Source organism: Crocodylus siamensis, chromosome 7 (genome assembly GCF_052110815.1).
Source record: "Crocodylus siamensis isolate JL-2025a chromosome 7, ASM5211081v1, whole genome shotgun sequence".
NCBI lineage: Eukaryota > Metazoa > Chordata > Crocodylia > Crocodylidae > Crocodylus > Crocodylus siamensis.
The window spans coordinates 38406770-38419789 of NC_143401.1; the positions used below are offsets into that span (position 1 = coordinate 38406770).

General features: G+C 38.6%; 1 protein-coding gene across 1 annotated transcript in view; it reads left to right on the top strand.

Annotated features, from left to right (window-relative positions):
• Positions 1-13020, top strand: part of NRG3 (neuregulin 3) — a 1079313-nt gene that overhangs the window by 1015514 nt on the left and 50779 nt on the right. Inside the window, exon 4 of the mRNA XM_090058267.1 lies at positions 6577-6679. Within this exon, the coding sequence (XP_089914393.1) occupies positions 6577-6679 (103 nt within the window). The remainder of the gene's footprint in view (positions 1-6576; positions 6680-13020) is intronic.

Below are 13020 nucleotides of genomic sequence, written 5' to 3' on the forward strand. Positions count from 1 at the left end.
CATTTTTATTTTAAAAAGTCAGTGTGAATGATTAAAGAATGGAAAAATATTTAATTGGTTATTTTAAGATATCAGAGAAAGAAATCAATGTAGTGGCTGAGTGTGTAAACAAAGATTTAAAGAAAGCTAAAAATATATATAAATAACTGATGGAGTAACATAAATCATTAAGCCTGTCTTTAAAAACACTGTATACTAAGCTAACAAGAAGAAAAGAAAACATTGATTAACATGTATAGAAAGTTTGTGACAAGGTTAAGTTGATTAAACAAGGACTTAAATATTAGTTTTTTTAAAGCGGAGTAACATTGCTCAGTCCATAAAAATTCTTATTTAGTTCGGTAAGATGTAGTATTAAGTTCAATTTACATAATAATGATTGTCATTCAGAAGTGATAAAATACTATATTGAGGTGGAAAAGGAAATAAGTAGGAAATGATACAAGAAAGTACGTGGTGAAGATTTCAGGACTATCTCATTTTTGGTAAGTAGGATTAGTACCTTGTTATTTTAAAGTGCCTAATGTGACTATGATTCTTATACTGAAGAAAAAAATGCAATTCAGACCTCTACAGATTTCAGGAAGCATTGACTAAATTTCAGCAAACATGTTTGGTTAAAAGGAAAAAACACAGCTCAACCATCAAATAAAATAACAGTTCTGGTTACGGTCATATCTGCATCTTTAACAATAATAATTTGTGTGTGAATACATTCTATTTTTGTTCTTGGGCAATGTCTACCAAGGTTGGAACCTACCAAAAGAATTAGAATAGAATTAACTTAAAAGAATTAAATTGAACTAGTGCTTAACATTTATAATTCAGAACTTGGAAAGTAATCCACCTGGTCATAAATGTCCATTTGTTTGGATAGCAGGATTAAGCCTTTTTGTATGACAGGAGGAATGAGTAATAAAAGTTGCCTCTGAGTTCACTTGCACTTGCACTTGCACCAGAAAAATAGCATAGTTTGGTTCAGCAGTGCACCAAACTTGACATGCACACAGGAAAACTGGAAAAAAGTACTTGGGAAAACAGGTTTTATTGCAAGATTTCCAGCGTTCACTTGTCATCCTGTTTTCCCACAAAGCAGCGTTCAGAATTCAATAACAAAAAAGTCTACAGGAATTGAAGATGTTCAGTATTTCATACACCTGGGCTTTGAATTGTTTTATTTAATATCATAAATTAACAGTGAGCAAAGAAGGAAAATAAAATAGAGTTGCTTTTGTAGTTACATTATATTATGGCTAGCAGGAGAAGGAAGCAAGAGAAGGCTTTGAATAGAGATGATGACTGTGTAAAACTTCAGGTGGATAATAATGGACAAGAAAGAATTGAGCATAAATACTCTCACCTTCATTACTGATTTAAAGTGGATAATAATGGACAAGAAAGAATTGAGCATAAATACTCTCACCTTCATTACTGATTTAAAGTGGATAATAATGGACAAGAAAGAATTGAGCATAAATACTCTCACCTTCATTACTGATTTAAAGCCTGGCTTTAAATTTAGCATTATGCTTGGCTAATGCTTTATAATATTTCAGTAAACAAATGTCATATGCCAGTCCTCAATTTAAGAGTTTATTTAACATGAAACAGAATCGACTTTATATTTACAGTATGTCATTGCTTTATTCTGATACTCTTATTTTGATGCAGTACCATTTCAGCTAATGTATGTAAGTGACTCACTCTGAGATCCAGTACAAGTAGTCCAAATTGATGTTAGTCTGCACTGAAGGACAGTAACCTAGAAAATAAAGCTGGTTTGTCAACGCATCTCATATTACTTGCATCACTCTTTAGCTACCATCGATAGCATGTATATTTCCAACTTGAAATATAAAAATATGAAATATAAAAATTTTCCAAGAACAATTTACAAGAAACATTAAAGTCTGAAACTTCTCAATACATCTATGCACTTGAGGTGGTCAGAAATAAAATTTAAAAAATCTTTCTAAAAATAAAAAACCCAAGAAACCCAAACATTTTATTTTTAGGAAGAAAAAGGGATGCCCTCCGCACCCTGCCCTCCCACCCAGCCCCTCTTCCCCCCAGCCAGGTTATGCACGGCACAGTGCGGGAGACCCTGAGGTGGGGGCTTTCCCATCATGCAGCCCAACTGTACCAGGTAGTAAATGCCCCAGCCCCCTACTCCCCCCACAGGTCAGAGGCAGGGGAAGTCAAAGAGGCCGAGCTGGGGTATTCACTGCCAGGCTGTGTGGGGAGAAAGCCCCCCTCTCAGGGGCTTGCTCCCACATCCACTGGACAGATTCCAGTTAGGAGGTTAGGTGGGGGTCTCTTTCCCCCCACCATTCCATCATGGCTAAGAAGTGCAGGGGGCTGGTGAGGGGACAGGCCTGGGATGTTTGCTTCCTGGCAGGACTAGGTTGTATGGGGAAAGCCTCCAACTCATTGGCTTCCCCCCCCACCCCCACTATGCAGACCCCAGCTGTGGGGGTCAAGGCTGAGGCAAGGGTCCATTCCCCTTTTTGCCCACCCTCCATACTGCAGCCAACTTTGTTGGGGAAAAAAGGCTTTGCTGCCTTATCTCTGTGATGGCCTGGGACCACCCAGCTTGGATGGATCAAAAGAGCTGGGCCACAGGTGATCCTGCCTTGCAAGTGGGATTAGTGGGGGGCTGCAATGCATCCTGAGATTCTGGGGGACTGTGATCTAACTTGTTTTGGGAGGGGATCTGGATCAGAAGTTCAATAGACTGGTCAAGTCTGAAAACTTGAGAAATAGGAACAACTTTCATTATGAATACTTTTTGTCATTCCAAATCAAGTGGCATCGTTTTGTGAAAATGTTCTACAAGGTGAATTTTGGAAAGGGCACTGTATAAAACAAATCATTATTTGAAATGTTCACTCTTAATAACATGTACCTTTTCATTCAAAGTCTTAACAAATCTCCTTAATTTACTTATATCACTTCTTTTTTAATATTTCCTGAACCCACACAATATTATCCCTTGGCATCTAAATATTACCATACCATTTTTCTGTAGCTTTGTGCCCCTGTGTTAAGGACCCTCAAAATCAACCAAGATGCTTCAAATCTTGTCATTTGAATAGTAGAAACTTTAAAAAATGAAATCTTATATTTAAAAAATTCTGGAAAAACTTTGTATTAACTTTAATTATATATCAATTGGCTTCATTTATTGACATGTATTGTCTTTTTTCTGATTTTCACACTTTTTATTTTCATTCTCTTCCTGCTTTCAAATGAACTGAAATACTATGACGCTTGTCAAAAAAATATTGTAAAAAATAGGTAATATTATAATAGTAGTGTCCTGTGTTTGGTAATAGAACAGGGGCTTTGGATCCTATGCAAATCTATTGATACACTGTAAATCCCACAGCATTTCATATTGTTTGTCATCATGGCTCTAGGGATGATATGAGAGTAAGAGACAACAACACTGGCTAGTCAAAATGAAAATAATTCTTTTCTGGTAAGGAAAAAAATAAATACTTGAAATCCACTAGCATGTGAATTTAGCAAACTTTGCTCAGTGCTGGCAATGCATTAGGCCCAATATCTTTCCTCTTCCTTCCTACTGGTATAATCTAGAATCATTTAGGTTAAGTACAGACAGACAAAATGTGGAGGTAGACTTGATCTAGTCTTTGCAGGTTTCTTAAGTTGCATATATATCCCTTCTGCCGGGCATCAGTCAGCAGCAGCAAGGGCTGGGTTCAATTTTGGGGTCTAAATATATATTTACCTTGGCTTGAACCTCTTCCTATACCACCTGGGAAACACCCAGTTACTAGGATGTCCCACATAAACAAAACCCCCTCCTTGCAACTAGTGTAAATACAGAGGATACATTTATTACAGAAACAAAGGCAAAGAAAACACTAAATACAATTTAAAACACTACTAATTACAAGGCATAGTTCATAGATTGCACCCTCTTGGGGAGGCTTCACCCATGCCCGGGCAGTCTGAGACTTGGGTCTTACCCAAAAGGAATTTTCGGGTCTTGTACCCTTATACCTGCCCTTTAGCAATGGGCTAGATGGATAGAGTTTATTGGAGAGTCCTTTCAGCTGCTCCTTGGGTTCTCTAGGCCATGGGAAGCTCTTAGAGAGAAGGGGTCCTTCTGCATTGCAAGGGACCCCTCATTGCTCCCTGTGATGCTGTAGGGTGATTCCCACTTCCATGTGGTGGCCTTATGGGGTTAACTGTGCTTCCAGACTACATGCCACACCCCTAAATTCCTCATCCCAATTCCAGGTCTGCAGGGCAGAAACTGCACAAAGAAAACTTCAAAAGAGAGTTTAGGCCTACCTTACTGGGCCTGAACTGGCCAGCAAATCTGGCCAGCCCTATACTACACTAAGGCCTGAACATATAGCTGGCGTTCAGCCATCCAGCTAGGGTGAAACACCATAGCTACAGAAACAGCAAACAAAGCCCCATGCCTATGGCTGCAGCCTGGACACTGGGTCTCAGCTATACCCCATGCTGAGATGATACAATTACAAAGCAGAGCAGTCCAGGCCCCTGTAGCCAGTAACTGCCAGGGCCCATTCCTGGGTACTTTGTTCCAGTGATTAAAACCTTCAGTGTGTGTTAACCCACCTAAGAAAAAAAAAGGAAAAGAAAGAGGGAGAAAATAGGAGTCTCAAACTCCCAAACAAACTTCCTTTCCCTCTACCTAAGTCTTTTCCTTTAAATAGTGTTTGCTTGCCTCCCCAGGGGAAAGGGAGAGAGGGATATTCCCCCAACCTCCTGGGAGCAGGTTTTCTGGCTCCTAATGTAGCTGTGCAGCTGTCATCATCCCCAGGAAAGAAAAAGCCCTAGTGACTCATTGTTATATGTCTGGTATGACATCACCCAAAACCTGTCCAATTCAGGAGGAACACATTTCAGTCTTTATTCAAAACAATCTGCCTGAAGCATCCTTTGCTTCCTCTGGCCAATTAAGCCAGAGGGTTTTACATATTTTCCCCATTTACAGGCCCCAACTTGTCATGTGCAGAGCACATGGCCAGAACAACAGGAACCATCTTGCCCATATCAAAACACACACACACACACAACAATACACAACCCAGTGTATGTGTCAGTGTTACACATAGATTGGAACAATAATTACCAGAATTCACATTCACTGTTCAGTTGGGAAAGGCAGGCAGATGTCTACACTGGCCCATACCAAAAGACAGGGGGCACTCAAGCACGCCTTCCGGCCATTGTTGAGCACAGATGCCTGGCTCAGGAGGGCCGCATCAGGACAGGGGACTCCTTCCTCAGAGCTGAGAAGCTGGCCCAGCTGCATGGGGAAGAGAATCACTCTTGCTATGGGGTCCCCATGGCTGGGCAGACTAGGTCTCAGGGGGAGCTTGGCCCAGGGTAGGGAAAACCCTCTGAGGTGTGGAGCTCCCCCAACATGAGCAGATACCTGGCTTGTGGGGGGTAGGGGGGTAACACCAGGATTGAGACTCCTTCCCCCTCCCTGCTGCAGATCAGAGACTCTCAGGCTGTGGGGCAAAGTAGCCAGTGCAGCCACATGGGCAGGGAGGGATAAGGAATACCCTAAGGTGCCCTAGTGCAGGGGCTGGGGAGGGGGCTCTTTTCCCCACCTGCCCCTCTACACTGCCTGAGGAGGAGACAGGTATAGGCAGGATACAGGCTGGGGAGCAGAGGCCTTGCTGCCTCAGCTCTTTGACATCCAGTGGGGTGGGGCTAACCCAGTTTAGCAGGAGCAGAGGAGCCCAGGCAGAGGCTAGCCTGCTCTCCCTTTGGGGGGAGTGGTCAGCTGGAGGCTACATAGCATCCTGGGATGCCAGGGGACTGTGAGGTAACTTGAATCAGGAGCAGATCTCAGAAGTTTGATAGAGCTGCCTAACTTAAAGTGATTCAGCCTGATACTATATCTATCCAGGTGTATCTTAAACCAGATTCTGGCATTTGGAAACCAGTCTATGTGTATTCAACTTCTGTTTCATTACAGGTTTAGGCCAGTTTCCAAACTTATACTGGTTTATGTGTAATTTTTGGTGCCTGTAGACATGCTGGGAGGCTGATTTGATGCACTGTAATTTAAAAACACTTTCAATTAAAGCACGCCTGCCACCATTTTGAAGTGCAGGAATGCTGATTCATGAGACGCTGAGATACTTTAATTAAAGCATCTCTAATTAAAGCACCCTCCTCCCCCCAGTGCACATGTAAAAATGTCCTCTGTCCCTAGCCTTAGAAGCTGGTCTAGAAACTGGTATCATGTAGAATCTGATACCAACTGAAAAGCTTGGTGCCACTTAAGCCAAATATATAATATTTGTTGATCCATCATCAGTCTTCTCAATTATCTTATAGAGTCTATTAAAGCCATTTTAAAGAAATCATGTTATTGTGAATTTTCCAGACTGATTTATAGTCCTGAGGTTTAGATGAGTATTCAAGCCATTGAATGCTTAGCTAAGCTAAACCTCCAAAACTGCTTATATGTGTCAATCTTCAGTGAAAATATAACAATTTGAAAACAAGTTTTCACAAATTCTCAATACTCATAATTCTCAACTTTACTGTCCACAGAGAGTGAAGAGGTATACCAACGGCAGGTGCTGTCTATTTCCTGTATCGTCTTTGGCATAGTCATAGTGGGCATGTTCTGTGCAGCATTCTACTTCAAAACAAAGTAAGAATATTTGTTTAGTGTGTTTTAATTTCTTTCCTATTTTATGGCTTTTCACCTCGTCAGTTTCTCCACCACTATAAAATTTGGTAATCTCGCTGGAGAAATATTCAAACAGCAGGTATCTGTATGTCTGATTTTCCTCAGTCCATATATCGGACTCTGCAATAAAAGACTTTAAAATATAATATGTTCTCTACTAGTGAAATATGTTTCTCCTACTAGTGAAAAAAATCCCTGTTTCCCTTGTGTTATCAATTTCTCTTCCTTGAATTTAGTCACTTAAGCCTCCCAGTATTATGATATTTATTGTCTGACTCTGACCTCAGTTACACCAATGTAAATTCAAGGCAGTAAATGTGTTTTTTTTTTCCTTTGGAAAATAAAAGGTTAATCATGCTGTGTCACCTTTGCACTTCATTTCATCTCCCCTAAATACTCTTTTGTTTATGTATGATGAGAAAAAGGGAAAGAGCTAGCAACACAAAGGTAGCCACCAGAAAGTGTTACACAGATTACTAGGAACTGACTGTTAATAGTTTGTAAATGACTGATCTTGTTAAATAACAAAATAACCCTGAAACAAACAGGAAACATGACAACAGCCTCTTAATTGTGTGTGATTTGAAAGAAAAAGCTTTTCAAGCAGCAGTATTCTCTTTTCATTTTTTATGTTTCCCTGTCCTTTCTACTGCTCATTATCTTTTAAGTCATTTGTGTTATTTCAGTTAGAAATACCTCAAAGCTGAAAATGCCATGTAGATAATTAGATGTGATACATGTTAGTACAACCTTATAAATAAATGTCCTATATGTTGCCCCAACCCTCCTCCCACTGAAGTCAGTGACTAAATTCACGCCAGATTCAATGTTAGTTGGATTTGATTCTTTACAGTGGCTGAAATTCAGAAGTTTTAGAGGCTTGTATTGGACAAGTATCCCAAAGCTTGGGTGCTTATCCAAACCTCTTGTGTTTGCAAAATGGTGGAAAAATCATGAAAAATACCTCCTTTGTGATGTTGCAGCATTTCTATTGTCAGCTTCAATTAGGAAGTGCAGAGGTATTATATGGAAAAGAAAAGAAAAATACTATTTAGGATAAGTTATCAGAGGTTTTTTAAACCTTAATGAAAATTTTGATTTGTGTTTTGAGTGAAGGCTTTGTTTTCACAGTTTTCCAAATACATTCACCCTGATTTACTACCTTTCCTTTTGCAAAATATTTCACGAGCCAAAAGTCTTATTTAGATGCAGACCAGAAGCACAGGGTGGGAGAAAATATACCATTTTTCTGTATAAGACCTTCTTTTAGAATTTATTTCCCAGAATAGGTGCAACCTTACCTCATCTAAAAGCAAAGTTTTGTATCTCAAATTTGCAAAGGAACAAAGAGCAAGTTTTTTTCTCTCTGTTTTGGTCTCTCCTCACCCTTTTCTCCCCTCCCCACCCCAAGGTAGGAGGTAAGTAAAGTGGATTATAGAATACCATATTCTCTTGCATACAAGACATCTCAAAATATAATAATAAGGCAGAATAAATATATACATATATATTTTTCAGGGTTATGGCTTCATAGAGAAGGGGCTATGAGACAGCCTGATAGAGCCCAATCTTCAGATGATTCAGCCTCTCCCCACTTTCTTGCTGAACTAAATCTGAACCCCTAGCTTCTCCTAAAGACAGGTCTTCATTAGTAGATCTATGACTCTGGAAAATGCTAAAGAGCCTGTGAAATAGGAGAAGTAAACCAGAAATAGCTAGAAGACAAAAAAATTGACCTAACAAAGGTTAGCCTGATTAGTGGAACTTCAAGACCATTAAATGGAGAGACTTCAAGACCATTAAATGGAGAGACTATTGTTAATACTTTTGATTGAAAAACAATGAAAAATTAAGTCAATTGATGGCCTTAGCTCTCTGAATAATAATGCAACATCTGCTTCAGTGTGAAGCAGGAATCTAACCAGGATGCATTCTATCCTGTGCAGAAAATCAGCTTCCCCCCTATTTTGGGGGTGAAGTCTGTGCTGATTTTTGGGGGGAAAGTCTGTGTTTTGTGTGAGAAAATGTGGTAGATGCTGAGAAAAATAAATTAAAAAGTAGAAAGAAATACTACAACCAAGGAACACAATAAGAGGAACATTATCTCTCTCTCTTCCAAAACTTGTTATCTATCATGTCCCTGGTTATTCTACTGTGGGAAGGTAGTGGTAAGTGGAGACATCACTTCAACCTATCACAGCTCATGGGGAGAGTAATATTTCATATAGTTTGCTCATAGATTAGTGAATTGCATCATGAGTCTGCTAAGAATTCAGGAGAAAGCAGGAAGCTGAGATTGAGACAGAACAGTTCCCTGTGCCAGATCTGAGAGGTATAGCTTAGAAAATACTCGGGCGATCATACAGTACTGTCACTAACAATGTGAATGGAACTGAATTCATCCTCCATGCCCAGAGCAAGTTGGAATTCAGTATTGAAATGAATCCTTCATACTGTTAGAGGCCTGATATGCCACACACAGGAACCAAAAGTACCAACCAGTACACCTTCCCTGATATCCTAACTGTGGACCCATCCGACTAGTACTGCCAGACTATGTCAGAAATTGAATTTCCCAACTAGCCTTCTGCTTCCTTCTAGGAAAGCTTTGGCCATGAGCACCCTCTCTGATTACTGTTCAGGATAGTTACTGAAGGTCATAAACCTCATAACCTCATAAACTTGTGGCCTCAAAAACAGGTAGTAGAATAGGTCTGCCACAGCCTGAAGAAGATAGGCAGTGATAGGTATTTTGAAATGTTCGGAGGGTGGCAAGTGGAAAAGCTAGATGCCACCCAACACATTTTGCAGTCCAGAGCAGAGTGTTATCCAAATCCTTCCTCGTTAGTGAGATTTGCCTATCAGTGGAAATGATACACACCACTACCAGTACAAATTGTACAAGTTATACCACCATTATAACTAATAGGACTGTCTGAACTGTGACCTTCTGCCAGCACCTGGATTTTTAAAACTCTTTATATCCATTCTTGCTGCATGACACTGTACTGTTGTTAAGAGTTCACCTTACTAAATGATAACCCAAGTACGTTCCTTAGAACGTCTAGTTCCTAATCATAGAAGAGGTGCTCCAGGAAGCATTTCACATGTCTCCCTTGTTCTGCCCTGCCACACATGCAGAGCCCAAGTTCCACATATAATAATTATAGATGGCATATACAAAAATTAAAATGCCCATAAAATTCAAGGAATCTCTGAAGAAGACAGTCCTGCTAAAAACAATATTTTGTTAACAAAGCAAGCCCAATTTACCTAGCTTAATTCTGGAACCTAATGTTACTGCATATTTCTCCATTCATTTTCAATTTTCCTTTTTAATATACCATCAAAGGAAGTATAGGATTTTTGTTTACTATATAACCTTGCAGGTATTCATTTGGGGGTTGTTATAAAAGTGTTTTAAGAGTTTAAAACAGAGGGGCAATGCTGCAATGAGAAACTGGGCCACTATTCTTTATGACTTCAATGTTTATTGACACTGGTGATTTGAATTTGAATTTCTTGCTGAAGAACAGAAGCTAATAATAGCTTATTTTGTCTGCCAGCAGAACATCTATAAAATAGAATGCATGAGACCCATTCATTATACAAATTCAAGTTTAAAATAAATATTTTAAATGGCATGTGACTTAAATAATAACTTCATAAGCCCAACTTTTTCCAGCTTTTATGTTTAAAGCATATACTTTAGGTGGAATTTAAACTTAGTAAACAAGTTGTGTATACATAAAACAGAAGAGAAGAGTTAAATATTAGATCCTTTTGTTTGGCTGTCATAATTTAGGTCATGGTTTGTATTGAAATTCTATTTATAAATAGTTTATAAAAAAATTAATAGATCACAGTTATTTTAACAAATGTCCAGATGATAGTTATATAGTCTAACAAGTCAATAAACTATTTCCAAGCATGGCCTGTAAACTGCTAAACCTAGAGATGGTCAGAAATTTTTCAGCAAGACATCTGTTTATCAGAAAATTTTGAAAAAATTAACTGTTCAGAAGAGTTTGTTTGACTTTTCCATTTAAATTTTATTTTTTAAAGTTTGAAATATTTGAAACAATTCATTTTGGTATTTTAAAAAATTAAACAGTTGCAGGTTTTTTGGTTTGAAATGTCTTTGGGTTTTAATAGTTAAGTACATTTATAGCAAAATGTATAAAGTGAATATATATATATATGTTTCAAAATTATCTAAAAAAAATTTCAGTTGATCACATCCATTTGCCCCATATTTTTACTTCATTAACATTTCTAAGACATTTTCAACTATCCAAAAATTAAAAAAAAATTGTAGGCTAGGAAAGCAACATGCCTGTGCAAAACATATGAAGAATACTTGCTTGCATTAAGCTGGATCTTAAACCTGAGTGAGATTTTTATTACTATTATTATTTCAGTTTGTGCTTAGGTGCTGTGCTGAATGATGGTTTAAAACTGCAGGTCAGTAGAGACTGAAGGGCCTGAGAATACATTTGCTTAAGTCGGAAGATAAAATGGATAGTCAGGGTTTTACATGCCTGTTCACAAACATTTTTCATCTTGCTTCTGTTCTATGGGTTAAACATATGCTGATCCTTATTTTTCTGTTGTACATAGAGTGAACACAAAGCAGAATTTTATATCAGATAAATTTTATGAAATATTCACATTTCTTCATTTCATATTTTACTTTCAACTCTTTTGAATCTTAAGTATTTCCTAAATATATTTGATGATATATCTGAATCTTGATTTGATTATGGATTGGTAAGCAATGCATTTACATACTTCACACAGCCTAATGGCACAATTTTTCCTTTTCAAATTCATACAAGATTGTTTGAATTCCTGATTGCTATCTGAAATGCAGGACCATTCTAATCATAGCTCCATTTCCCAGGTATTTTCCCCCACATTCTTTAGTCTGCTTCTTTAATTCCAGTTTATTATTTAGGCCTGGAAAAATTCTGATTTTTTAAAACAAATTTAAATTTCAACAGAAAAAGATGAAAATATCTTTCTCTATTTTAATAAATAATACATCCTATTTTTCAATCAACTCTATATTTTAACTATTTCTTTCTACACCTGATTTTCTTCTCCCCTCTTTCCTTTCACATTGCAGTGACTTATTCTTCCTTCCATTTTCTGCTTTGATCTGTGAGGAGAGTTGTCTATCCTCCTTCCTTTCATCCAACCTCATCCAATTTCAAAACCTACTGAAATTAGTGAAAAGAATCCCATTGATGTTATTGGGCTTTTGGTCAGGTCAGCAATGAGTAGATCAGTGATAAGACTTTTGATGTCTTTATATTGTTGATTGTTGAGACTCTTGGACTCCATTAGTCTTATTGGGCTTGAATGCACAAAGTGCACCCTTAGGGCATCTTTACATATGCTCTGGAGTTAGGGGGAGGCACTTCAATTACAGCAGCTCCCTGCACCTGCACTTCAAAAGGGTAGGAGGTGTGTTTTTTTACATATTTCAAAAGGGCAGGAGGGGTGCTTTTTACACCTGACTCTGAGGCTGAATACACGTGACACTGAGGCTGCTGGAGCATGCTACTTATATTCAATTAATAGAGTCTGCTCCAACGCCTGCTAATAAGCAGGTGTTGGAGTAGGGGTTGGGCAGGCATGTAGGTGCCCTTAGTTCCTCTGAGAGACGCTTGCATTGTAAAGCATTCAGCACTAGAATAAAGCATTCTGGCACCTTAACTTACCTTATCACTTTCCAAGATTAGTCTCATAATCAAAGCTGTAGATCATGTAAGGGTGAGTTTTACCAATAGGAATTTTGTGTCCTGGAACCTTTCCATGTGTATGTGGCCTTTATTAGGGACACACTTGGAATGCTGTTGCAGCTCCACAAGCTCACTTCTGTAACCAGAAAAGGAAATATAACTATTTTTATGGATTTATTTCTTAATAGTGTAAATCATGATTGTATGAGCAGTTTTTGTGAACAGAACACAGCAGATCACCCAGCAGGAAGGGAATGTGTAGCCCAGTGGCAGATACAGCAAGCAGCAGAAATCATAGCAGCAGATGGCAGGAAGCACAGTGCAGAAAACTGAAAGCAAAGCATCAGACCAGGCAAGGAACAGAAAGAAGAGCAGTAGATTGGGCAAAGGAAAGGAATTGGAGTGGCACTAAGGGTTTAGAAATATTAGACAGTATTAGATCAGCTGCCAGATTGACTTGGTTGTCAAATTCCTTAGAAGGGTGTAAGACTAATTTGTGGCACTCCTACCACAAAAGTTCAGCCCCACTGGTTTAATGCAGCAGCACCGGCTTAA